This window comes from Cibotium barometz, chromosome 23, assembly GCF_041138505.1.
Source record: "Cibotium barometz isolate CiBa-2024 chromosome 23, ASM4113850v1, whole genome shotgun sequence".
In the NCBI taxonomy this organism is placed as follows: Eukaryota; Viridiplantae; Streptophyta; class Polypodiopsida; order Cyatheales; family Cibotiaceae; genus Cibotium; species Cibotium barometz.
Window position 1 is genome coordinate 55,344,371 of NC_141068.1, and position 24,868 is coordinate 55,369,238.

At 48.0% G+C, this 24,868-nt stretch overlaps 1 protein-coding gene across 13 annotated transcripts in view; it reads right to left on the minus strand.

Annotated features, from left to right (window-relative positions):
* The window catches only part of LOC147626114 (protein MICRORCHIDIA 2-like), a 109,667-nt gene that overhangs the window by 10,497 nt on the left and 74,302 nt on the right, over positions 1 to 24,868 (minus strand). For all 13 annotated transcript variants that reach the window (XM_086817683.1, XM_086817681.1, XM_086817687.1 and 10 more), the window contains 6 exons: positions 16,763 to 16,838; positions 16,491 to 16,569; positions 16,272 to 16,400; positions 15,942 to 16,040; positions 15,592 to 15,693; positions 15,333 to 15,494 (listed from right to left, as the gene is read on the minus strand). In XM_086817683.1, the coding sequence (XP_086673809.1) occupies positions 15,333 to 15,494; positions 15,592 to 15,693; positions 15,942 to 16,040; positions 16,272 to 16,400; positions 16,491 to 16,569; positions 16,763 to 16,838 (647 nt within the window). The remainder of the gene's footprint in view (positions 1 to 15,332; positions 15,495 to 15,591; positions 15,694 to 15,941; positions 16,041 to 16,271; positions 16,401 to 16,490; positions 16,570 to 16,762; positions 16,839 to 24,868) is intronic.

A 24,868-nucleotide genomic window follows, 5' to 3' on the forward strand; every position in this document is an offset into this window, starting at 1 on the left:
GCAAATCTGTCCTCCCATCCTCTTTAACAAAATCTTGTGAGTTAACTGAATTAACAGAAACGACAAACCATGTTTCAAAGGTAAATTCAGTTAACTCACAAGATTTTGTTAAAGAAGTCATATCAGCGGTCAAAGAAAAGGAACGAATGGAAAGTAACAAAAAGGTAATCAGAGTCGGTGGTCTTCCTCAAGGCTGGGATAGGACAGACATAGCTCAAGAGCTTCGAGAAGACTACATATTAGATACAGATGTACTTACAGCACAACTGAGTAAAGTAGTCCCCTTCGTGGACTTAGGAGACCCTATCTCTATTATAGTAAAGGGTACACAGGCAAAAGTCTCCTATATGGACAACAATGAGAAAATAGCAGTGATGAAGCAAACAAGGTCTCTCCAAGGAACAAAGGTATGGATAGCTGATGAACTCACCCTACTACAACTCAAGAACAAATCGGCAGAGCTGAATAAAGTTAAAGAAGCAAGAAAGAATGGCAAATGGGCAATATACAGAGGAGGACAAGGAATCATTAAAGAATTCCGTACCCCACCCCCCTCAAGAGAAAATCCATCCATGGATGAAATATAGCTATTTTTATTTTGAACCTCAATTTCGAACTAGATGCAATAGAACCCATTGTAACTTAAACTCTTAAGAGTCTTAAGAGTTCATTTTGAGTTTTTTTTTTTTTTTCAGTTTTATGCCTCTTTGGCATCGATACCCAGAGTGGAATGTGAATGGATGTACCTGATCTGTCCCACAGGTCGGATTCGGCCTCCCGTGGACGTTAATATAACTTTCTTCTTTCTTTCTTCTTTCTTCTTTCTTCTTTCTTCTTTCTTTCTACTGAGGCCTGTCCTCCTCATCTCTATGAAGATCCAGCGAATCTCTGGTGCCCAAGTGCCCCCTGTTGGGGAAGCCCGAGCCCGCTGCAAGAGAAGCTCTTTCCACGGCTCTGCGCCTGAAACCAGCCCCCGAACAATAAGCTTCCCCAGTAAGGCTCTACTATGATCGACTGGATCTATAATGCCCAAGCCTCCCTGAGCCAGCGGAAGTGTAATAACTGCCCATGCAACCTTTGCCCGAGCTGGCTGACCGTCCCGCCCAGACCAAAGAAAGTTCCTGATCAACCTCTGTACCTGGCTGATACAAGAGCTCGAGAAGATCCAGCAAGACGTAATGTACCACATGGTCGCTAACAGCACCTGATTTGCCACCAACACCCTCCCAGCCAAGGATAGTCGAGCTGTACTCCAATACAAAAGCTTCTTCCGAATGCTCACAAGAAGCGGGGCAATCTGCTGCTCAGGTGACAAATCTAGTCCAATCTAGCATCCCAAATACCGCACTGCTGTGCCAGGAGGAATCCATCTAAAACCGGGGTCCGGGCACCATGCCGGAGTGGTAGCGCTGCTGATCCAAAAGGCCACTGTCATGCGCCAATTGATCAATGCTCCCGAAGCTGCACTAAAAACCTGGAGCCACTGCTCTGCCCAAAGAAGATTGGCCTCTTGGCCATGCAAAAATAAGCCCGTGTCGTCAGCAAACTCAGCATCGAGCATGTCCTCTCTCCGGACTGGGAGCTGAAGTCCTCTCAAACCAACCTCCTCTGTCGTCAAATACATGCTCATAGCCTCCGCAAAGAAGAGAAAAAGGAAAGAGACAAGGCAACACCCCTAACGGACTGATCTGGTCAGCTCGAAACTCGGCCCCCGTCCTCCTGCAATCAACACCTGGCTACGAGCTGTGGAATACAGAGTCGCCACCCCTCTAATCCAGCCTAGGCGAAGCATAGTGCCCTCTAAGAACCCCCAATCAACTCTATCGTATGCCTTCTCAAAATCGAGAAGCATCACGACCAAGTCCTCCCCAAGAAATCTAGCTCGGGCCGTCGCCTCCCAGAAAGTAAAGATGTTGTCAAGGATACTGCGCTCCTTGACGAATCCTGTCTGGGTAGCAGGAATCAACTCCCCAAGGAAGGGCTGAATCCTCAAACTCAAGGCCTTTGCTAAGACCTTGTAGACAGTATTGAGGATCGTAATAGGTCTCCAATACCGAATATCATCTGATACTCCCTCCCCCTTGGGGATAAGAAAGATCAATCCCTTTGAAAAGCTCTGTGGCATCACCCCAGTGTCCAAAACATACTGAAAGCCCCTGCGGAGGCCTGGCCCCAAAAGGTCCCAATAGCGAATAAAAAAGGCCGGCGTCAGCTCGTCCTCCCCTGGGCAACTATGTCGCGGCAGGACCCTCAAGGCCTCGGCAAGCTCAATCTCTGACAGAGGCGCACCTAGAACTGTACGCATATGGTCTGTGACCCTCCTCTGCACATGGGCCCACACAGTCTGTCTGCAAACATCTCAATCCTCAGTGGCTGGCTCCGCTGAAAGCAGGTCACTATAAAAAGCAGTGGCAATGGCTCTGATCTCCCCGAGCTCAGTAGCTACCGATCCGTCCGGTCTACCAAGCTGGCGGACTCCTGCTCGCGCATGACGGGATCCAGTGATCTCAAAAAACTCCCCAGTCACTCTATCACCAAGCTGCATCCACTGAGAGGCCTGGCGACGACAGTAAAGCTCATGTCTCTGCTTCTCTGCCTCTCTAACCTCCTGGCGTGCTTGGCTCAACTGGGACGCCACCCACTCACATGCAGGCTACTGCTCCTGAAGGCGCTGAAGCGAAGCAAGGCTGCGTCTCAGCCGATGCTCCCGCTCGCGAATCTCTCCCAGCCATGTCAGAGCTGCAGCGTGCAAAAAAGAGCTAAGCTCGATGAGTCCCTGGGCACACTGGCCTGCTGCTTCCTGGTCAGAGCACTGACTATCATGCCAGATCCTCTCAATGTCCTCAGCGAGACTGGGATCTGTAAGTACCCTCTCTGGGATCCTCAACTGCAAGCTGGGCTCCCGTGTCCTCTCCTCCAATGTCAAGATAATTGGCGCATGATCTGAAAATGAGGTGCCAGCGAGAATGCCGACGGAGCCCCCTGTCTCCCCTAACCAGTCGCCCACATAAAAGCGATCAATCCGTGATAGATTAGTCCCTCCCTGCCGGCGATCCAACCGAGAGAAACTAAGACTGTCCTGAGAGCAGGAGAAGGCCCCATGCTGCCATGCATCGGTGATCCTCAGTGACATGCAAAACCGGTCCCAAGCTGCAAGCTCCGTGCCGTGCACTGCAACATAACTGCCTCCCACCCTATCGGCCGGGTCCTCAAGCATGTTGAAGTCTCCCCCGACACACCAATGTGCGGCCTCTAGCAATGCATCCGTAACCTAGGTCCAGAACTCTGCTCTGGTACTAGCATGGTTGGGCGCATAGACGTTGAGCACGCCCAATAGCTCAGCATGCATCCTCAGAATGACATACTGTGCTCTACCAGGCACAATGATCCCTCGATCCACAATGGCCTGCCGCCATACATCTGCAATGACCATGCATACTCCTCCCTGTCCACCCAAAAGACGAAACCCTGCAGACCAAAAGGTGTCCCATCTACCAGGCATATCACCGAACCATATCTCCGGATCTTGCTCTCACCCAAGTGGTGCTCTTGCATCATCAAAATATCAATGCTACCACCAACCAGGCATCTCTGAAGCTCCTGCCTCAAGCAACCACGATAGCGTATAAAATGTGCTCCGCCAAGGCCCTGTACATTCCATGAGATGATCCTCATGGATGACCTGCTGAGATGGATGATGTCTCAGCCGTACGGCGGGCCTTCACAAGCGGCTTGGATGGAGAGTAGTCCCCATCCGAGCGGCTGCGAATCTGCCCACCCGGTGTACTGCAAGAATCACGGATCAGGCGCCAGTTGCTGTGGCCCATGGCGACTGTCTCTCGCTCTGACAGAGCAACCTCGTGTATGCGAACGACCAAATGCCGAATCCCTGAGGCATCCACACTCCCGGGATCCAAGAAAAAATGAGCCAACTCCCATAGTCAGCCTATCACATCTGTCACCTCCAGATCGCTCACATGTTGAGAAATCTCAACTGCCTGAGTCTTCAAAGTGCTAAGAGCGAGCTCTAGAGTCCACTCCCGGTCGCATGGGCCACATAGAGGGAACGAGAAGGCCACCGCTGATTCAAGTGCCTCCTCCCCGCGGGCCGGAGGTATCACTACATGAACTCGGATGGGTGCTAGCTCATGGGGGCCCTCTGCTCCAAAAAGCCGTGTGAAGGCGTAATCAAACGCCTCCGAGCGCTGTCTAATGCTGAGGCAACTCAGCCGACTGCGGACAGTTGATATCCGTGAAGCCCGAATCGGCATGGTAAGTCTCCTCTGTGGTGCTCGAGCGAGGTCAGTACTCAGCGCCCTCCGGACTGCAGGTGAACGGCGGGGGACTGCCAGGGCCTCCCGGGGAGGTGAGGCGGGCGGGGAAGGGGGAGGAGCAGGGGGCGAGGGGGGTGGAGAGGGAGCCGCTACCGAAACCAGAGCGGGAGGAGGCGAAGGTGGAAGCGAGGCGGTGGGGGGGGGGGGGGGGGGGGGGGGACGGGGGTGGGGGTGGGGGGGTGAAGGAGGGGGTGTTGGCATCTCCTGGTCCGCAATCGTCGCAGGGGTCTCCTCCTGTAGGGGAGCAAAGCTGTTCCTCACGGGAACCCAGTGATGCTGAGACTGTGGCTGCTGCTGCAGCGGTCTCTGGGCGTGCTACTGTGGCTGTCTCCCTCGACGGTGCCCCTGTCCAGGCTGCCACTCCGAGGTCTCTGTGGCCTGAGCAAGTGTCCCGGAGGCTGCCTGCCGAGCCGCATCTGTGGGCGGGCCATCAGAGGCCTGCTGCTGTGGTGAGGGTCAGGGTCTCCTGCGAGGGCAAGCCTTGGCCAGATGACCGACCTGCCTGCAAATGAAGCACTGGTTCGGGAGTCCCGAGAACTCCACTCTCTGATCAATCCATCCCCCCCCTATCCTAGGTAGCTGAATGACCTTAGGAAGGGAGGAGATGTCAGACACCAAAACTCTGACCGACGGTAGCCAAGCTGCTCTGGCCACCACTGAAGCAGCTGTGGGCCGGAAATCAGCAAGAAAAGGGAGGGGGGGCGAAACAGCGAAGGAGTAGCCCTGGGAGGGGGGGGGGGATCTGCGCGCAAGAGGGATGGGGGGAGAAAGAGCTGGCGGAGCGGGGGGGTCGGGGCGCTGCAGAGGGGGGGTGGGCGCGAAGGCGAGGTAGGGCGGCGGGCAGGACAGCGAGGGAGGGGGGCGCAGTAGCGAGGGCAGGCGCCGGGGGGGGGGGGGGGGGGGGGGCAAGGGGAGGCGCGAGCAAAGAGGGGGGCGCGAGGAGCAGGCAGGTAGGCAAGGGGCGCAAGTGTGCAGGTAGCGCGAGCAGGGAGGGGGCGGGAGCTTCAGCGAGCGATATAGTTGATACCAAAATGAAATTCAAATTAGTTCCCAAACTTAACAAAAGAAACAAAGTCATCGATGCCCAAAAGTATGTGCAGGCATGCATAAAGATGAGTCACCCGTAGTAGGAGAATCTTCATAAATAAACCATCGAACCGAGTTTATATCATTTTTCCAAGATGAAGTAGCTGGTTGAACAAATGTATCATTTTGCATAGAAAGAATTAATATAAACCAGCTGGCCACAACTTAAGACGAAAACTTCAAAAGGAATCTTCATGTCCGCTTCTATGGCAAAAAAAGAAAAACAAAGGAAAGTTCAGGTTTTTTCCCAAACTTAACAAAAACCCAAGTGCGATCTTGACTCTATGAGAGGACACTAACAAAGCTTAAAAATCATCCACTCCATCAAGCACTACATTCTCTCGTATCCCCACTCGCGTCATCAATGCCCAAGAGTATGTATGTCACCGTAGTAGACAAATTTTTGGTTTTGTTATTCGAGCCGGGGTCAGAAGCGAGCAAGCTCGCTCTGCGCTGCAAACAGAGAAACAAATCTTCATAGATAAACCAATAAACCAAGTTTCTAACATTTTTTCAAAGGTGAAGGCAGACCCAGCCATGACAACTTTTTCAAAGATTAGGGTATTACTCAACAACCCTGATTCTTGAAAACTAGTTGACATCATCCACGAGCTCTTTGCAAACACAATATAGCAGCAGCTGCCCAAAACTTCTAGAAATCTACAGTTGATGTCTATAGAAAAATGTAGATCAATTCTCTTTCCATGCTTGTATACTTTTGTCTTGGCCTCAGTCCAACTCTCGTTCTTTCCATCTTGAAATGGACTATGTTGATGTTCAGCGATATACAAAAGGACTTGTGAACCGTTGTATCTAAGAATTAGTAAACAAATTGTTACCGAAAAGGGATTGAGTTCCCCTTACTGCTGTCCACACCCCCCCCCAATGAGCACTTTCCACCTGCAGCTCGCCATTTCGCCTGTTTTCAAGCCTTCCGCCCTCTCTCCTGCCCGCCATTGCTCCTGCCTCGCATCTTTCCTGCCTACCTTCTGCCTTTGCCCTCTACAATTGTCTCGCCTTCACCTTCCTCCTTCCTCTCATTGCTGTGCACTCCTCTTCCACCCCCCCTTGTCTCTCTTTACTTCTTCCTGCCCCTCCTGCTTTGCTGCATGCGCCAGCATACGGAAAACTCCTACTATGTTCAAGTCGGATGCCTGTCCCTTGATTGGCATTATGAATTCCTCCCAAGCCAGATTAATCCTTCTCCACTCCCTCAAGCCGTGAGAAATATCAATTTTTCACAAGAGATATCAACGATGAAACGAACACTCTCATCCCCCCAAAGCGATATCAACGATGAAACGAACACTCTCATTAGGAGATTGGCTTTTGGCAGCCCTCCCTTTGAAACTAAATATGCACTTTCTTGATGCATGTTTACTTGGACGAGCTGACTTCAACTCCCCAGACGCCACATATCTCAAAAGCACATGCCTGCAGCCCTTCTCCCCTTGGCCTGCGGAAAATGTTCTTCTTGGAGTACTGGCTGGACTTTTTGACCCTGTGGCAGAGGACCAATGCCTTACTCCGATCTCTCCCAAATTTCTCGCTCTTCCATAGGAGCTTCTTTTGGTCAGAACTTGGAAGTACCTGGATACCGATATGTGATGGTTAGGGATGGCAGGTGTCCCTAGACTTCCACCGGCACCTATGTACTCAATGGAACTGTAATATGCGGAAGCTTCGGAGAAGGATCGATAAGTTCAAAACTCAAATTTCAGCACTCTTTTCGCGATGGAAATTAACGCACAAATTTGAAAGGAGAAGTGCGGAAAGTAGAGAGAGAGAGAGAGAGAGAGGGAGAGATGGAGAGGACACAGTATTGGGTCCCAATTGAGTTGAACCCTCAAACCATCAAGCCAAAGGAAAGCTCCAAGAAACTCTGTAAGTAGAGATTCTTGTAATTTTCTTTCTTGATTTTATGTTTTTCTAATGTTTATGATTGTTTGAAGTGATAAATGGAAGCTATGCCTTGAACGAAAGGCTTTTCCCCTCTCTCTTCTTAGAATCAACCCTTCTTTATCCTAGTTAAAGTGATAATTATTGGAATTAAACTTTTTATAATGTTTTCTCTTTTATAAGTGAATTTTGATTAGTCTAGATTACTTTAAATCAATTAAGAGTTAATTTTTAAGACAAATTAAGCAGGAAAATTTGAAAGATGGTCAGCCATACAAAGGAGGTCCTGACAAATTTTTTTAGAAATAAGTATTATCACCCTTTGTAGGGCCCCCACCACAGATGGTATATTTGCTTTATTAGAATGACGTGAATCTGAAAGAAAATACAGCAATCTTGGACCTTTTCTCGGCTGGGAATACCCTGCCCTTGACCTTCAGTTCTCCACCCCTTTGCTTAGCAATTCCCTTGGCTTGAGCTCCACTATTTATACTACCCCATCAGGAGCAGTCGGCTAGTTCACCTTTCCCTCCACGACCTGTTTTAATAGTATTTAAATCTGAAAATTCCCACGTTCACACTGGACTGTCCTGGCTGCCTCTGTGGGCTGCTGTCCAGGCCAGCGCAGGCTACTGGGCAGCACCTGGGCACTAGCCGCCTGCAGTCCGGGCTGCCCTATGGGCTAGCCAACTGGCCGGGATGGCCCAAAAGCCAGTCGGCTGCTTGGCCAAGCCCTCTTGGGCTGGCCGACAGCCTGCCCAGCCCCTCCTTGGGCTGGTGGGCAAGTCCTGGGGCTGCTTGGCCCCCCTTGGGGTGGCCCATAGCCTTCCCCGTGTCCAAACCTACTGCATACCTACATCTACACAGCTGTCTGACATCTGGTGGCAGACCAAATATAAAGAACAACTGACATCATTCCAAAGGGAGACTCACAGCGCGGACTGGCACTGTTTCATGTGCAGGACAGTGCACACCTAACCTTAGACTCCTGTGCAGGACAATGCACACCTGACCTCGGACATCTGAGATGGATCCCTGGCTGACTCGTCGTGGACTCACATGGGACCAGTTCACCATCCCAGGTCCTGCACCTTTCTGTACAGAAATGTCTACGTGGCATCCAAGTGCGGGATGCACGTGACAGGAACATCCTAAACCCTTTGCATCCCTGGCTACACATGATGATACTGCAGACTGCATAGGACAACGATTCTTTGCACTTAGATTGTCATGGTGATGAGGATGCATTGCAACAAAAATGTAATGATGATGATACATCACACTTTGCATTACAGCCAGATGTAATGATGATGCTACTCCATGGAACACCCTAAACCCTTTGCATCCCTGGCTACACATGATGATTCTGTAGACTGCATAGGACAACGATTCTTTGCACTTGGATTATCATGGTGATGAGGATGCAGTGCAACAGAAATGTAATGATGATTATACATCACACTTCGCATTACAGCCAGATTGTAACGATGACGCTATATTATGCTTCCCTTCTTCTCCCATTCTTAAGAAGGGAATTCTCCCCGAAATAGGAAGGAAAGGAGGACCTCTCCTTGGAGAATTTCCCCTCCCTCCTTATGCAAGACACACTCCCGCCTTGAAAGGGGGTGGTCCTTCTTCATCAACCACCAGATCTGGTTGCAGCTTTTAGTTCTTGTCTTCATGAGGATTGTCTCATGGAACATACAAGGGCTTGGTGGCATTTTTCCGTGTCATCGGAAACAGCTTATCAAGAACCAGCTTCACTCTGCAGTCACGAAAGGTTTAATGGACATTTTACCCTGTGTGGCCGAATAATAACTTACCAGATCTACCACATTGGCTTGCATACAGTTGATGCTCCCCTGTTTATTATGTGCATTTACCTCTAGGACTCTGTCACCAATTGGCCGACCATTTGGTCCATCTCCAGATTTGTGTCTCGTTCACTTGAGGCCAGGCCGGTGTCTCATGTGAAGAGGCCAATATTCTTGCTTGACATGGATGGGAGCCAGACTGGTGCCACCCGTGTGTTAGCAGGATGGCGTCGTATGGACGGGAGCCAGACTGGTGCCACCCGTGTATGACCTGGACTGTGTTCGACCCATGGAATTGTCACGCCATGGAAGAGCCAGTATTCGTGCCGTGTCTTGCCTATGGGACTCACTCCATAGGGAGGCTCGTGCCTGGAACTGTGTTTTACCTATGGGACTATCACTCCATAGGAAGACCAAGATTTATGTTCTTTTTGTCGTGCCATTTTTGTGCCGACAGATATTTTGTACTTGTTCCATGAACGGGAGATATGTCCATGATACTATTTGCACATGCACTCATGTTCTGCATGTTTGAAACTCTTTTCGCATGACTTGTATTTTTGTGGTTGCCTGTTTGACGTGTCACTTACTGAGCGCTGACGCCTGCCAGTGAGTCGTAAAGTTTGCTCTGGCTTCTGACGAGTTTGAACAGGTGGTAAGTGTATTGCACATGTTGGTTTAATACTTTATTCTCTAACCTTTCAATTTATAAGGTTATATGTTCACATTCACTTAAGAGTGGGCACCCACTTAGGAGCCAAGGTGGGGAGCCACACTTAACTTGTGTGTGTGTGGGGGTGGGTGCATGGTCACCTACCCACACCACCTTAGAGCTGGCCGCCCAACATGCAAACATGGGGAGCCAGCTAGCACTAATCGTTAATTCCCCTCCAACATCTATAGTAGAGGCGACCACCCTTCGTGGAGATCATCAGCCGGCGACCATCTTCTGTGCATGTTCTCAAGCGACGCCATCTCCACCACCTCTGCTGGCGGCTGTATTTGCCGCAGGTGGCTGTGCTAGTCCTTCAGCGGGCGGCTGTTTTCTGCACCACAGACGGCGAAGGCTGCAGCCAGGCGTTCCCTATCCATCAGGCGGCTACACCACAGGCTGTCGGCTGCTCCTCTTACTCTACAGGCGGCTAGCTGCCATCTCCTCTCAGGCTGCACTACCACTTCATTCAGCCGACTGTGCGCTTTATCTCCTGCAAGTTGTGCTTTGCAGCCAGGCGGCTGCCCCTTCTCCACTGCAGCCAGGCGACTGTGCGCCTGTCTACAGCAAGCTACTAGGCGCCTCCATCTCCTCCTTGCAGCCAAGTGACTGTGACAGCCAGGCGGCCGACGGCTCTCCTCTCCGCGGAGTCCAGTGAAGGCACAGGACCGTAGAGACTAGACCACGCTAGTGGTCGTTCTACTTCGAGCCTTTTGTTTGGTACTGTATTCATTTGTATATGGACATCATCTCGTTCTTTGAACCCATGGAGAATTGTATTTGTTAAATACTCCCAATAAATATATCATATATTAGAGGGGGAGTCGGCCCGTTCCAGCCCCAGTGCTGGTGTCCATCTATTTCATTTCAATTTCAAGTTGTTATTATGTTGTCCATTTCAAATTGTGATATTAAGTTGTGCTATTACGCGTGTGGGTGTCCAACAAAGTCAATTCCCACTTGACGGGATCGGTTTCAGTCTCAACTTCACCTCATAGTCACAAGGAACGGGGGACGGGGACGGGGACGGGGGACGGCCATAAGTAGGGAACGACACTCAAAAAATACTTTTTTTAAAGCTTTTCTACTCTACACTTATTCTACTTTGGAAGTGCATCAAAATGAGCACAAATTTACATAAAATGGTAAGCTTTTGAGTCATATTAACAAAATACGCCAATCAAAGAGTGAAGGCGTTGACGGTTGATTGTATTAATAATTAAGTAGATACAAAATGAGAGAGAAAGAAAGCTGTAACGTCTACTAGAGAGAGAGAGAGAGAGAGAGGCCTAGAGGCTTGGAAGTTGGAAGACTCAAGAGGCTTGAGGGAGAGGTGAGAGAGAAAGAAAGAAAGAAAGAAAGAAAGTTATATTAACGTCCACGGGAGGCCGAATCCGACCTATGGGACAGATTAGATACATCCATTTACATTCCACTCTGGGTACCGATGCCAAAGAGGCATAAAACTGAAAAAAAATAACTCAAAATGAACTCTTACTCTTTAAGAGTTTAAATTACAATGGGTTCTATTGCATCTAGTTCGAAATTGAGATTGAAAATAAAAATAGATATATTTCATCCATGGATGGATTTGCTCTTGAGGGGGGTGGGGTACGGAATTCTTTAATGATTGCTTGTCCTCCTCTGTATATTGCCCATTTGCCATTCTTTCTTGCTTCTTTAACTTTATTCAGCTTTGCCGATCTGTTCTTGAGTTGTAGCGGGGTGAGTTCATCAGCTATCCATACCTTTGTCCCTTGGAGAGACCTTGTTTGCTTTAATAGAGATAGGGTCTACTTTGCTCAGTTGTGCTGTAAGTACATCTGTATCTAATATGTAGTCTTCTCGAAGCTCTTCAGCTATGTCTGCCCTATCCCAGCCTTGAGAAAGACCACCGACTCTGATTACCTTTTTGTTACTTTCCATTCGTTCCTTTTCTTTGACCGCTGATATGACTTCTTTAACAAAATCTTGTGAGTTAACTGAATTTACCTTCGAAACATGGTTTGTCGTTTCTGTTTGTAGTGTTGTAGGTATGGGTCCTTCTCGTGCTTCCTCTTGCTTCGTCTTCATGGCTTGCACTTGCACTTTCAGTTCGTTGATTTGTTCATCTTTCTTGATAGTCTCGTGTTTCAGTGCTGCTAATTCTCCCTGGAGTTTCTTCAGTTCTTGCATGAGGTAGGCTTCCCATGGTGTCGGCTTGCTCACGGGTGGAGGAATGGGCGGTAATCGTGAAGCGATAACTGAGGCAAAAGACTTCTTACTTTCCATATGTTGCTGCTGATAAAGGAGAGGGCTGTTGGTGGAACGATACCCCCCTCAAGGGTACCCTCTCCCCTTTGGGGGAGACTCAGAAAATGCGACCTACAAGATGCTCAGCTACAGGTGCAGGGGAGAGTTATGTTGCTGCCTTGGGGGCCTGAGCAAGGATGGGTGGGGAAAGGGGGCAAAGAGAGAGAAAGCGGGTGGGAAGAGAAAGGGGGGCGAGGCGAAGGGAAAGGGGGCGCAGAGGTGCAGGCGAGCGAAATGCAGGCAGAGAGAGACAGAGAGAGAAGCGAAGAGAAAGGGGGCGAAGAGAGAGAAAGCGGGTGGGAAGAGAGAAGCGAAGCGGAGAGGGCGAAGAGAGAGAGAGAGAGAGTCTAGATAGTAGAGAGTATATGAGAGGCTTGGAAGTTGGAAGTTACTAAGTTAGAAGAAGCTTGAGGGAGAGAGACTAGAGAGAGAGAGTTGCTTGAACTTTGAAAACTTGAAGGGGTGTGTGTGTGCTTGTAGCCTTGTAGCCTTGTTCTTATATAGATATTAGATAGGCAAGAGAGAGACAAGGGCAAGTGAGAGAGAGAGAGAGAAGCAAGGGCCAAGCCTTGGGGCCTTGGGCCCAAGCCTAAAGGCCAAACCTCAAGGCAAGAGAGAGGCAAGGCCCAAGGCCCAAGCCTCAAGGCCTCAAAGGCTCAAGGCCTCCCCAAACGGCCAAGACAAACGGCTAGAAACGGCCAAGGCAAACGGCTAGAAACGGCCCAGCAAACGGCTAGAAACGGGCAATAGAAACCAGTCTAACTGCACAGAATGGCTCCCTGCTGTCCCCCCACAGTGCCGTCCCCCACAGTCGTCCCCGTTCCCACTGCCGTCCCCTTCACCGTCCCTAGTGAGGGACGCCTCCAGGGGGACGTCCAACCGTCCCCTGCCGTCCCCGTTCCTGAACCGTCCCGACTCGGCGTCCCTCCGTTCCAACAGTCCGTCCCTTCCGTCCCCTGTGACTATGCTTCACCTACTAGGTTTCCTATTTCAGTTTAAGTTTTTCATGACGATGATATTCCATGGATACTTCCAAATTGTTAGCCGTAGGCTAGCCTGAGCCGCGGGCCAGCACCGCAGCAACAGCTGGACAGCCGCATGTCAGCACTGCCAAATGTCAGAGCTAGCAGAACGGTGCACTTTATTATAGAGCCGGCATGCCAAAGTTAGGTGTGCCTACCTACTTTATGTGGTTGGGCATTGGGATCATTCACTAAGAGAGTTTGTGTGTGTGTGTTGTTGTATTAGAGCATTCACGATTAGGGATTTTGTGAGATGTTGCAATGGATACTCCTTGGGTTTTCTCTGTGTTTTCCTTTTTCTTTTGTTGTTTCTTTGTTAGGGCAAGAGGCCACTAACACTTTGGCGACCCACGATAGAGAACCCCCTTTCGTGGGTCGTCAAAGTGTTAGTGGCCTCTTGCCCTAACAGAGAAACCACAAAAGAAAAAGGAAAACACAGAGAACCCCATTTGGAGAGCTGGCGCATGGGGAAGTGCCCACGACTGTACTAGCACTAGTTGCAATACTTGTTTTGCTGAGGAGGCTGTAGGCGATAAAGAAGAAGCTCAAGACGCAACTCTGCAGAGGCCATCCACCTCAGCACACTTCTCCGAAAGGGCCGCCATAGCCTTGTGTTGAATGTGCCGATACCGCCGCTGCCCTAGAGCTGGACAGTTCTGACTCAAAAGGCAGGCACCCTCTCATCTTCACCAACTATGGCGACACATACCAGGCTCACTTTGCTATGACCATAAGCGCCCCAACAAGACAAGATGAGGCGTGGTGAGTGCTGGGGGGACGCCAACCACAATCGGCAACCAGTTCCCACCCGCACAAGTAGTAAAGGGCGCATTGCTAAACCTTCCATTCAGTGCAAAGTTCGAAAGTCCGCACGCTGATTCCAGGAGTACCCAACTGCCGATCCGGGAAGCACCCGGACTGCCAACTCACTCTCAAACTCCATCCGCCGTCTGGACTCCGGATCGCTGTTTCTGCCAGCCGCCCCGGAATCAGATTCCGCACGCACGACTTCCGGCTTCCACTCGGCATCCACACCACCCAAACTCTGTCAACCGGATTCCAATTCCGCAGCTGAGCCAAATTTCAGATCCATCTCCGCCACCCTACCGATTCCGCACCCGGATCAGCACCCAGCTCCCCCGACACCCTCGCTTGCTAATCCCAGACGCGGATACATATTCCGCTTGCCAACCCAGACCGGATCAGTGTTCCGCGTGATGAACCCGGAAAAATCAGCCTTCCGCTTGTAACCTGGAAGCGGACCAGTCACCGCTTGTGATGACCGATAGCTGCAGCTTCTCAAGCTCCCCAAAAGCTTTCACAATGACACTCTTCATCTTGTCACAATACACTCAAATCAGCACATTCTTCTCAATCACTCGCACTTGAATATCAGGTTGCCGCAGAAACCCTAAAGGTTATCTTTCTTTGTGTCTGAAACTAAACTTGGATCCGCAGAGCCTTTACCAGATTTCTGTACAGCCACGGAAACCATCTTAGGAACCTGATCCTCCAGTGCTTTGAGCCGCCCTTGCAAGTTCTTGACGTACTTTATTGCATCCCCAAGGACAGACGCCTTGCCCGTCTTCTTTAATCCAGGCAGGATTACAGACAATGCTATGAATCACTGACTTAGCTTTTCTCTCCTCCTGCGTTCAGCCATGATATGGTCTTGAGTATTCACTGCCTTAGGAGGAGCTGAAGACTCACTCATACCCTGCATACTCTTGTTCCCGGAGTGAAGACCCAGTTTTCCCCCACCTCCATGAATAGAATTTGAAGGTGAATGCGGAGAAACATGGATGTACACCTCCTCTCGAATAGGATTACATGGCTGATCTTACAGGAAGATAGAGAACCCTTAAATAGAGACATTGATGATGCATCCCTGCATATCATATTGAAAGGTTGCCCAGCTACAAATCAGTGCATTATTGGGCAGATTGTTGTAGTACTTCCTTCGAATTGCAGCCTATTGGTTTTGGATGGGTTTCAACCCTTGGAGCCTAGCCACTACTCTCAAGTATTGGAGTAAATTAGCAGTTCCTTTCCAATTTGCAACAGTTACACCCTTTCTTGAATGTGGCTTATCCAACAACACAGAAAATGTAATATGTAACTCAGAAGTCCTGAACGGCAGGAGCATTGTAGAGGAGAGCGGTAAAGTTCTTACCTCTTTGTAAGCAAAATCCTTTGCGTTTCCCATCTGAGGTTTGTACAAGATACGTTCTGCAAACTTGAGATCATTTGCAATGCTTAAATGCTCAACAACCTTGCCGCGCAAAATAATTTTGAAGTTTGGTGGCATTTGCAAGTACAATATAGAAGAGTAAGCCTGTAGTGGGAAAGAAACATTGCCAACTCAGTTTGACAATTACATGCAAACATAGGTTCAAGTGAAGTAGAAAACGCAAAACCAGCTCAAGACTCACCCGTAAAGAGAATCGAAGTCTGTTTGCAATATGCTTATTTGTTAACTGCTTTTGCAGTGCATCATTCTTATCCAGTTTTGAAGCACCTCTCACTTGAATGTCCTAGATTGAAAGAAGTGTTAAGAGAAAGCAAGCAAGCTTGGGTATGAAAGTAAATCCACATTAAGCAAGTTTGTTTTCTTGCAAAAAAGACCATGCAACCATTTAATATGACCAAATGCAAGGCAATGTGTCATTTGAGCACAAAAAGCAGTTTTATGTCTACATTGATGTAAGAAAAATTAGTTCATCCTTCTAGCCTTGCAAGCAAAAAAAAAAGGTAAACAAAAAAAAAATTGCATGCGCTTTACCTGCTTGTCTGTGTCAAAATCCAGCTCTAGATCACCATCATCATTCATCCACAAATTGTAAACAATTAACTTTGTTCCATGCCGCCCAATGTCATCAAACTACAGAAGATTCACATTAGGAACACACATTCACGTCAGCAGACATGCTGATGGGCAATGCTACGCCTGATGCAGAGTGTGTTAAAAACTGAATCTGACATAGTGAGCCTAAAATTAGCATACTCGTTTCTTTTTTATCATACCCAAAAAAAAAAAAGCAGAGCTATCCAAATGGTGACTTTTTGCCAAACATACTGAAAGCACATACTTTCCTAGTGAAGTTGGTTTTACCTGCTTCAAAAGCTCAGTTTCAGTAGCATAAGGAGACCACTGTAGCACAGTGGAAAAGTTTTTTAGCCAATCTTCTCGGGTAGACCGTATGAGCATCTTGGGCTTCCCATCCAATAACTCAAAATCAACCTTCAGGTCCAAATTCACCAAGCAGGGTTGGCACTTTTAACTAATTCAATGGAGCTAAAATCTAAAACACCTTAAAAGAGAAAATGCTACCATGGGAACTACTATATCTTCGTGCGCAGTAGCTCGAAGAAACGTGTATGAAAGTAGACCCACACTTTGAGTAGTGCACCTGAAAACCAGGGACACTCATCAAAATGTACAGAAAACACAAAGAATTAACGAACAGAAGAGAAAAGAGACCAATCAGTAATGTCTAGGTTACCTGTGAAATAGAACTATACAACAGGAGAACCTAAAGGATTAATAAGCTTCCTCTGCTAAGCGCTTATCATAACATAAATTAACGAAGAAAAATAGCAAACCTGTCTCGCACACAACGGCTGAAAACAATAACATCTGCACCTAATCTCATCGTGCTGGTCTTGAAACCATTTCCATCTGGAAAGAACAAAACTAATGTAATCAGCATGTCACCATATCAATCAATATCCAATAATCCAATGTGGTGACGGGAGAAAGAAAACTGTCTCATGGAAGGAAAAATTGAAGTCTATACACACGTGCAACATACCACCATGCAACATAGCACAGTTGCTTTATTATGATCTCACTATCAATATCATAACCTCCTTGACTACATTGAATGCACTACAGCTAGAAAATCTAATGACTTCTCCACAATATTAACTGAAATCTGTCACAAATCTAACTACGTTAGAATATTCATTGCGGTCAACAGTGATGACAAACAAGCTTAGAAACCTTCACTCCTGCTTCCACGAGGTAAACTTAATACAGGCATCTCTCTGGCAACTCAATAGATAATGAGCCTAATCAGCTCTAGCCCATCGGTTGACGTGTTTGTGCCTTTCCTTGCGGGGGGCAAGCTCAAACCCGAGCACCTCCCCTCCTCGACCAACTCACCCACCCAGTAACCCACAAAACCCTTCTCCTCCTCCCTCCCTTGCTTTAAACCATGAGGTGTGTGTGATGAAAGAAATGAACCTCACCAAAAAGAAATAAAAAAATCTAGAAATGGGTCCTGTTTTGAGCCATATGTTTGTTTATCATGTCATGGTTTGAGTTATGTGTCATGAATTATGAGTGATATGCATTATATGTATTGATAAATATTGCTTACATGTCATCTCATGCATTATGGATCATATGTTGTGGTGTTGTGTGCATGATGACTCATGTTATGTCCAGCAGTTGCACAGCAGGCTGTGGGGATTAAGCAGGCTATGTTGGGGTCGAGCAGTTCCATATTGTGTGGTGCAAAGAGAGAGAGATAGAGAGAGAAACACTGCTCAAGAGAGAAACTTGCATGAGTCGATGAATAGCGAATTGATTAACAACCTCATCAAATACATTGCTTTTATAGGCCTTACCTTTTGACTAGGTCACACATTAAAACAATGACACATGGCATTCTCCACGACATCACTGCTCACTACACACACATACACTCACACTCATAAGAGAGTGTTCACATGCACATGCACATGGACACACAAACTGGGGTTTACAAATAGGCAGACATGGTCTCACAACCTTGAAGGGGGGTTTGTTGGGATATCCGGAGCTTCATCAATGTGATACAGCCCTTATATTTGTTACTGTGCGTATGCACATAAAACACCTCTTATGAGGAGATAAGTCTGCCATGTGGCAACACGTGTGTGTTTGTGTGTGTGTGTGTGTGTGTGTGTGTGTGTGTGTGTGTGTGCACGCGCGCGCGCAATTGTATTGAGTCATAAGATGTGGTTTTAGACCTACAAAAAGGCATTGTACTCATCACCTCTCTCTCTCACAGCAGGACATGGATACCGCCCACACCAGCGGTACACTGATTGATCGTGCGATTGAGCTTGGGTGGTCCAGACGCCCACGACTACGGAGGAGGAAATCCCAGCATAGACGGAGGTTGCAGCGGCGGATTCGGATTATTCTTGCGAGACATGTGGGACACCCAATCAGGGTGCTGACCACAGAGGATATTGAGGAGATCCGCCAGCGTCCGATGCGGCACATATTATGAGATGGAGGCACCTCCATAGTGTACCCCCCCGTCCCATATGATATTGTATCCCCTCACTGTACTCCACTCACCTCGATAGCGTACCCCCCCCCCCTCACTATATTCACACCCTATAAGGGTTTCTGTTTACCTTCCTGTTCCAGTTTCATTTTCTAGGTGCCAGTAGTATCATCTTTATTTTTCATTTTCAAGTTTTTTATCCAGACATTGTATCAGATCCACCATGATGTAACTTTTTGGTCTCATAGGTCATTATGGCCTTTTGAAGACGTTAATATAACATTTCATTTCTCTCTCTCTTTGCACCACACAATACGGAGCTAGCCCCAGAGTATAGCCGCACCAAAGGTACACTAATTGATCGCGCTATAGAGCTGGGGCGGTCCAAGCGCCCCAAGATGAGAGACCCATCCCGACACCGGCAGAGACTACAACAGATGATCAGGACCATACTAGCACGGCATGGGAGACATCCAGTCAGAGTACTCACCATGGAGGACATTGAGGATATCCGCCATCGATCGATGAGAGACATCTTTGGATAGTGATGTATATGATGCTTACCTTTGTTGCTCGCGTTTTCCTTCCCAGATGTTATCCATTAGGAGCTAATAGTACCTTACTTTTCCTCATAGTTGTTGTTTTAGTTTCAGTTAGTTGTTTAGTTGTTTTAGCTTTTCTTACACAGACATTGTATCAGATCCACCAATTGTTGTAACCTTTTTGGTCTCATAGGTCATTTTGGCCTTTTGAGGACGTTAATATATCATTTCATTTCTCTCCCTGCTGCTGCTGTTTCGCGTTGGTGTCATGGATTAAATCCATTGGCTGTGGGAAGTTTTGCAAAAAGTCATGGCTAAGACCGGGTTTAAAGAGGAGCTCGTGAAGGTGGAGAACAATCTGAAATCTCAGCCCTCAAAAAGGAGTTGCCACTTCAAAAAGCAAGCTTGAGGATGGAAAATTTCAGCCCTCCTTAATTGAAGAGCTGAATACCATCAAGGAACAAATGAGGATCATTCGAGAGGAGGAGCAACATAAAAGACGACATCTTCATGGGTGGAGGTGATCACAAAGACACAAAAGAAGATGGACGAGGCAGAGAAATGGATCGAGGTCGCCAAGAAAGGTAAAGGTAAAGAATCAGCACCCATCCCCACTCCCACCATCATCAACATGACCCTTGAAGAGGAGCAAAGGAGGAAGACCCGGGCCTTACATGTACGAGTGTCCGGTCTAAAAGACCGTGATGATGCGGAAGGAGAAACCAAGGAGCATTGAAGCCATGCACACAAAGGCATGGCGAGTGGGAAAGAAGAGAGAAGGTAGTGGGGAATCTTCTAAGGAGAGAGCACTTATCATTCATTTTCCCTCCATGGAAGCGAAGAAGGACTTCTTGAAGAGACGTCCTACACTCAAGAAGACGGGAACATTTCTTGGAGATGACCTCACACTCTCGCAACTTGCCCACATGAAAGAAGTTATGCCCGAGATAAGGCCAGCCCGAGAGAAAGGGAAAGTGGCCTTCTATAGAGATGGTAGAGTGGTGATTATGGAGAGGCGCTCTTCATGACGGCGCGACACCTATGGGACTACACTCAAAGTTGCTACTTGGAATTGTAATGGATCTCTACGCCTTGATGTAGGAGCTTTTGAGGATAGTTTCACTGGGAGGGATATCATCTTCTACTGTGAGACGCATCAGGCTCCTGGACAGTCCATGCCACATGTTAGTGGATACCGATGGGAGACAGCATGTAGACAAGAGACTCGTTTCAGAGCATAGAGGACGGGGCTCAGGAGGAGTGGCAGTATTGTTTAGAGAGGAGCTACAGCCACTGATACATATAGTCCGCAGAGATGAGCAGGCTAGGTACATGTGGGTTAGACTGAGGGCAGAGACAGGCACATATCTCTACATTGCTATATGCTATTTTGCTCCTAGTACATCAGTGTATGCATCACCTAGCGGGCAATCTCCCTTTTCTATTTTGGATGATGACATTTGGGAGTTCGGTGGTGACATCATTCTCTTGGGGGACTTCAATGCCAGGACCGCCCATAACCAGATAGCATTTTATGATACCTCAGAGGAGATGTTGAGGGAGCTTGATGTTAGGGATATGGGCCTATCTAGACTCTCACAGGATGAGGAACATATAGTGTATGGGCGGTATTTGATAGACATGGGGACTGCACATGGATTGGCCATCCTGCATGGCCTACAGAGATTCCCGACAACGGGCGGTTTCACTAGCTTTCCACATCAGCATGGTGCTAGTACAGTGGACTATGTTATGTTATGGCTCAGCCCAGTCTCATTCCCTCTTTTCAAGATTTTATGGTACGCACTAGGCCGGTTGAAACAGCAGTGGATCATGCTATCTTGTGCTTCACTCTCACATTTCAGTTCAGCATCGCTCCATTGGGACAAGTCTCCACACACACTCGTTATACCTTTACGAGGGAGACTGACACCGTGTACACGGATGAAATATACAGACGCTTATGTGTCGAGGAGCCGGGACAGCCATTAGATGAGCTCACTCAGATATTGATAGAGACGCTTCATGCTGCAGCGTCAGATGCATATCTCTATAGTCAGCCTACACGGAGACGATATGGGAACATGCCCCAGAACAGTTGGTATGATGAGGAGTGCAGAGAGATGAGGATCAGATTACAGAGAGAGGTGCTCATGAGTGTTACCACTCACAGACAGTCACGGATTACCTTCCGGCACCTAGTGCGATGGAAGAAGAGGGCTTATCTTGCTCAGTTAGAGAGGGATTTGTATTAGTTATTTATGAGTCAGGACCCAGGCGAGGCATGGAGACTATTCCATGAGCATTCACCATCACCAGACATTACCTCCACAAAGATTTGGGGTGAGTATGCAGCATCCCTGTACACAGCACCAAGATAGCTGCCCCTGCCAGACCCATTGGAGCCATGCCCAGAGACATGTGCTTTCTTTACTGCTGAGATGGTAAGGAAGCTATTGACAGGATGAGGACTCGGAGAGCATATGATCATGATGGTTTGGTAGCAGAGCACTTTATTCATGCCAGAGATATGCTTGCAGAGCTTATTGCTATGATGTTTAACCGGGCCATATGTGAGGGTTTTCCTGAGACTTGGAATATGTCCACGATTGTGCCTATCTTCAAGTCAAGAGATCCCATGCTTCCTGGTAATTATCGTACCATCATGATTGGTCACACATTGGCTAGATTATATGCATCTATTCTTGAGCAGGAGTTGAGTAGATGGGCAGAGAGAGAGCGCATACGTGCATCAGGGCAGGCAGGGTTCAGGAGAGGTTTCTCCACTCTTGACCATATCTTGACACTCATATTGGGGAGGGCAGATTATATGGCAAGAGGATTTATTGTTGCTTTGTGGATTTCCGCAAAGCTTTTGACACAGTACCGAGAGCCAGACTAATGCGCAGACTATAGGAGATGGGAGTGCCCACAGAGCTGATTTGGGGAATCATGGCTTTATACAGGACAATTGTGGGGCAGGTACGTACTACTCAGGGTATATCTGAGATGGTTCACTCCACTATTGGGGTGAAACAGGGCTGGCCCCACCTTATTTGGGATGTATGTGGATGAGGTTTCGGACTATGTAGAGCGGGAGGGTGACAGAGGAGCACAGCTAGCAAGGACATGGATTCCACTGTTATTGTATGCTGATGATATTGTACTAATCTCAGATTCTCCAGAGGGGATGCAACGTCATTTGGATGCATTGCACACGTTTGCACAGGACAGTGGATTGTCTATTAACCTTGGTAAAACCAAGGTGATGGTGTTTAACACCACAGCACAGTGGGTTAGGAGGTCAGTACCCACCTTTACATATGGTCAGGAGACAGTGGAGTATACAGATGCATATACTTACCTTGGTGTGGTTTTTAGTGGCCCACTATTTTCCTTGAGGAGAGCAACGGAGACCAGATTGACCAGAGCTTATGTAGCATTGGGGAGACTAGAGAGGATGTGTTCGCAGGTTCAGTTTCAAGAACCTCGAACAAAGCTCTGGTCACTTCAGCCATGCTATATGGAGTGGAGATATGGGGACCCTCAGTGGATCACCACAGCCGAATTGGTAGCACTGATGGCTGGAGACGTATGGAGAGGCCCTTGGTTTCTATGATTTCCCGGATGATTAGGGCCAAGGCCTTTGTACCACATGATATTATCCGTGCAGAGATGGCTGCCCCCCCATTGGTAGTAGAGGCACTCACTCGATCAGTCTCCTTTATAGGGCTCTCCCTAGAGACAGATATGCTCGCTTAGCCCTGGAGTCTTCACGACAGTTGGCATCACAGGGAGACGGATCATGTTGGTATGCACAAATGACAGCTTGGTTTCAACTGCATGGCTTTAGTATGGACAAACTACCTCCATTTCAGTACTCCATGACAGCTTGGTTTCAACTGCATGACAGCTTGGTTTCAACTGCATGGCTTTAGTATGGACAAACTACCTCCATTTCAGTACTCCCTGGATGCACCCTCCCTCTCTCTCACACGGGCAGAGATTACCAAACTTATCAGGCAGGACTTGACTCAGCTGGACACTAGGAATACATGGATACAACCGACACACGAACTTGGTACGAAGATGGCTTTCTATAGAGATCATCTTCTCCAGCTCACGGAGGATGGGTTTGTGATTAGACCCAGCTACATGGATACTCACCTTTCTCATGGGGTACGATGTGCTATTGGTCAGATGCGCACATCCTCACACCAGCTAGAGATTGAGACTGGCAGATTCAGAGGAGTACCAGCAGAGGCCAGGATTTGTCAACTGTGCCAGATGGAGCGAGAGACAAAGTTACATGACATATGTCACTGTCCAGTATATTATGAGATACGAAGCCCTTTTCACTGCCTGTTTAGAGAGGGTTTCGGACCACTTTCTAGAGTCATGAGATACCAGGATCAGAGATGCCTCGGATTGTACTTGCTGGAGCTGCGTAGACATAGAGAGGGTCTCCTGAGAGGGAGGGGATCAAAGAGGGAGAGACACCTACAGAGGCAGATTACAGACTTCTTTCGACCAAAGATTGAGCAGTCAGGCCAGCAGGCATTGCAGCTAGCCCTAGAGTATAGCCGCACCAGAGGTACACTGATTGATCGGACTATAGAGCTGGGGCGATCCAGGCACCCCAAGATGAGAGGCCCATCTCGACACCGACGGAGACTACAACAGAGGATCATGACCATACTAGCGCGGCATGGGAGACGTCCAGTCAGAGTACTCACCATGGAGGACATTGAGGATATCCGCCATAGACATCTTTGGATAGTGATGTGTATGATGCTTACCTTTGTTGCTAGAGTTTTCCTCCCAGATGTTATCCATTAGGAGCTCCTAGTACCGTACTTTTCCTCATAGTTGTTTCAGTTTCAGTTAGTTGTTTAGTTGTTTTTAGCTTTTCTTACACAGACATTATATCAGATCCACCAATTGTTCTAACCTTTTTGGTCTCATAGGTCATTTTGGCCTTCTGAAGACGTTAATATATCATTTCATCTCTCTCTCTCTCTCTCTCTCTCTCTCTCTCTCTCTCTCTCTCTCTCTCTCTCTCTCTCTCTCTCTCTCTCGGTATGAGACCTCTGCATTTCACAGGTCTCATACCAAGCTGTCATCTGTGCATATCAACATGGTCCGTCTCCCTGTGATGCAACTGTCGTGAAGACTCCAGGGCTAAGCAAGCAACAAAGGTAAGCATCATTTACATATATATATATATATATATATATATATATATATATATATATATATATATAGAGAGAGAGAGAGAGAGAGAGAGAGAGAGAGAGAGAGAGAGAGAAAGAAAGAAAGAAAGAAAGAGAGAGAGAGAGAGAGAGAGAGAGAGAGAGAGAGAGAGAGAGAGATTGCGGTTTGGAACTGCAATGGCGCCTTGAGGATAGATGCAAGTCTGTTCGAGGAGACATTTATAGGGACAGACTTGGTCTTATACACAGAGACACGTCAATGCCAAGGGAGTCTGCTTCCAGAGGTAAGAGGATATAGATGGGAGTCTATTCATCGCCCACACCCACACATAGTAGGGGGTACTCGGGGGTCGGGAGGGGTGGCTTTACTATACAGGGAGGAGCTTCAACATGTGATACAGGTGGTCGGACAAGTTGAGGCTGCACGGTTTTTGTGGGTGAGGATCCAGACAAAGAGGGCCCGAGACATCTACCTTGCAGTGTGCTACTTTGCACCCTCCACTTCTAAATATGCCACCCATGGAGAGTCCCCGTACCTTCCCCTTTATGATGACAATATGAAGTTTTCCCGTCTAGGGGACATCCTCCTAGCTAGAGACTTCAATGCCCCCACCGCAGGTGCACAGGTACCCTTCTTTGAGACACATGATCCCATGTACCAAGAGATTGATA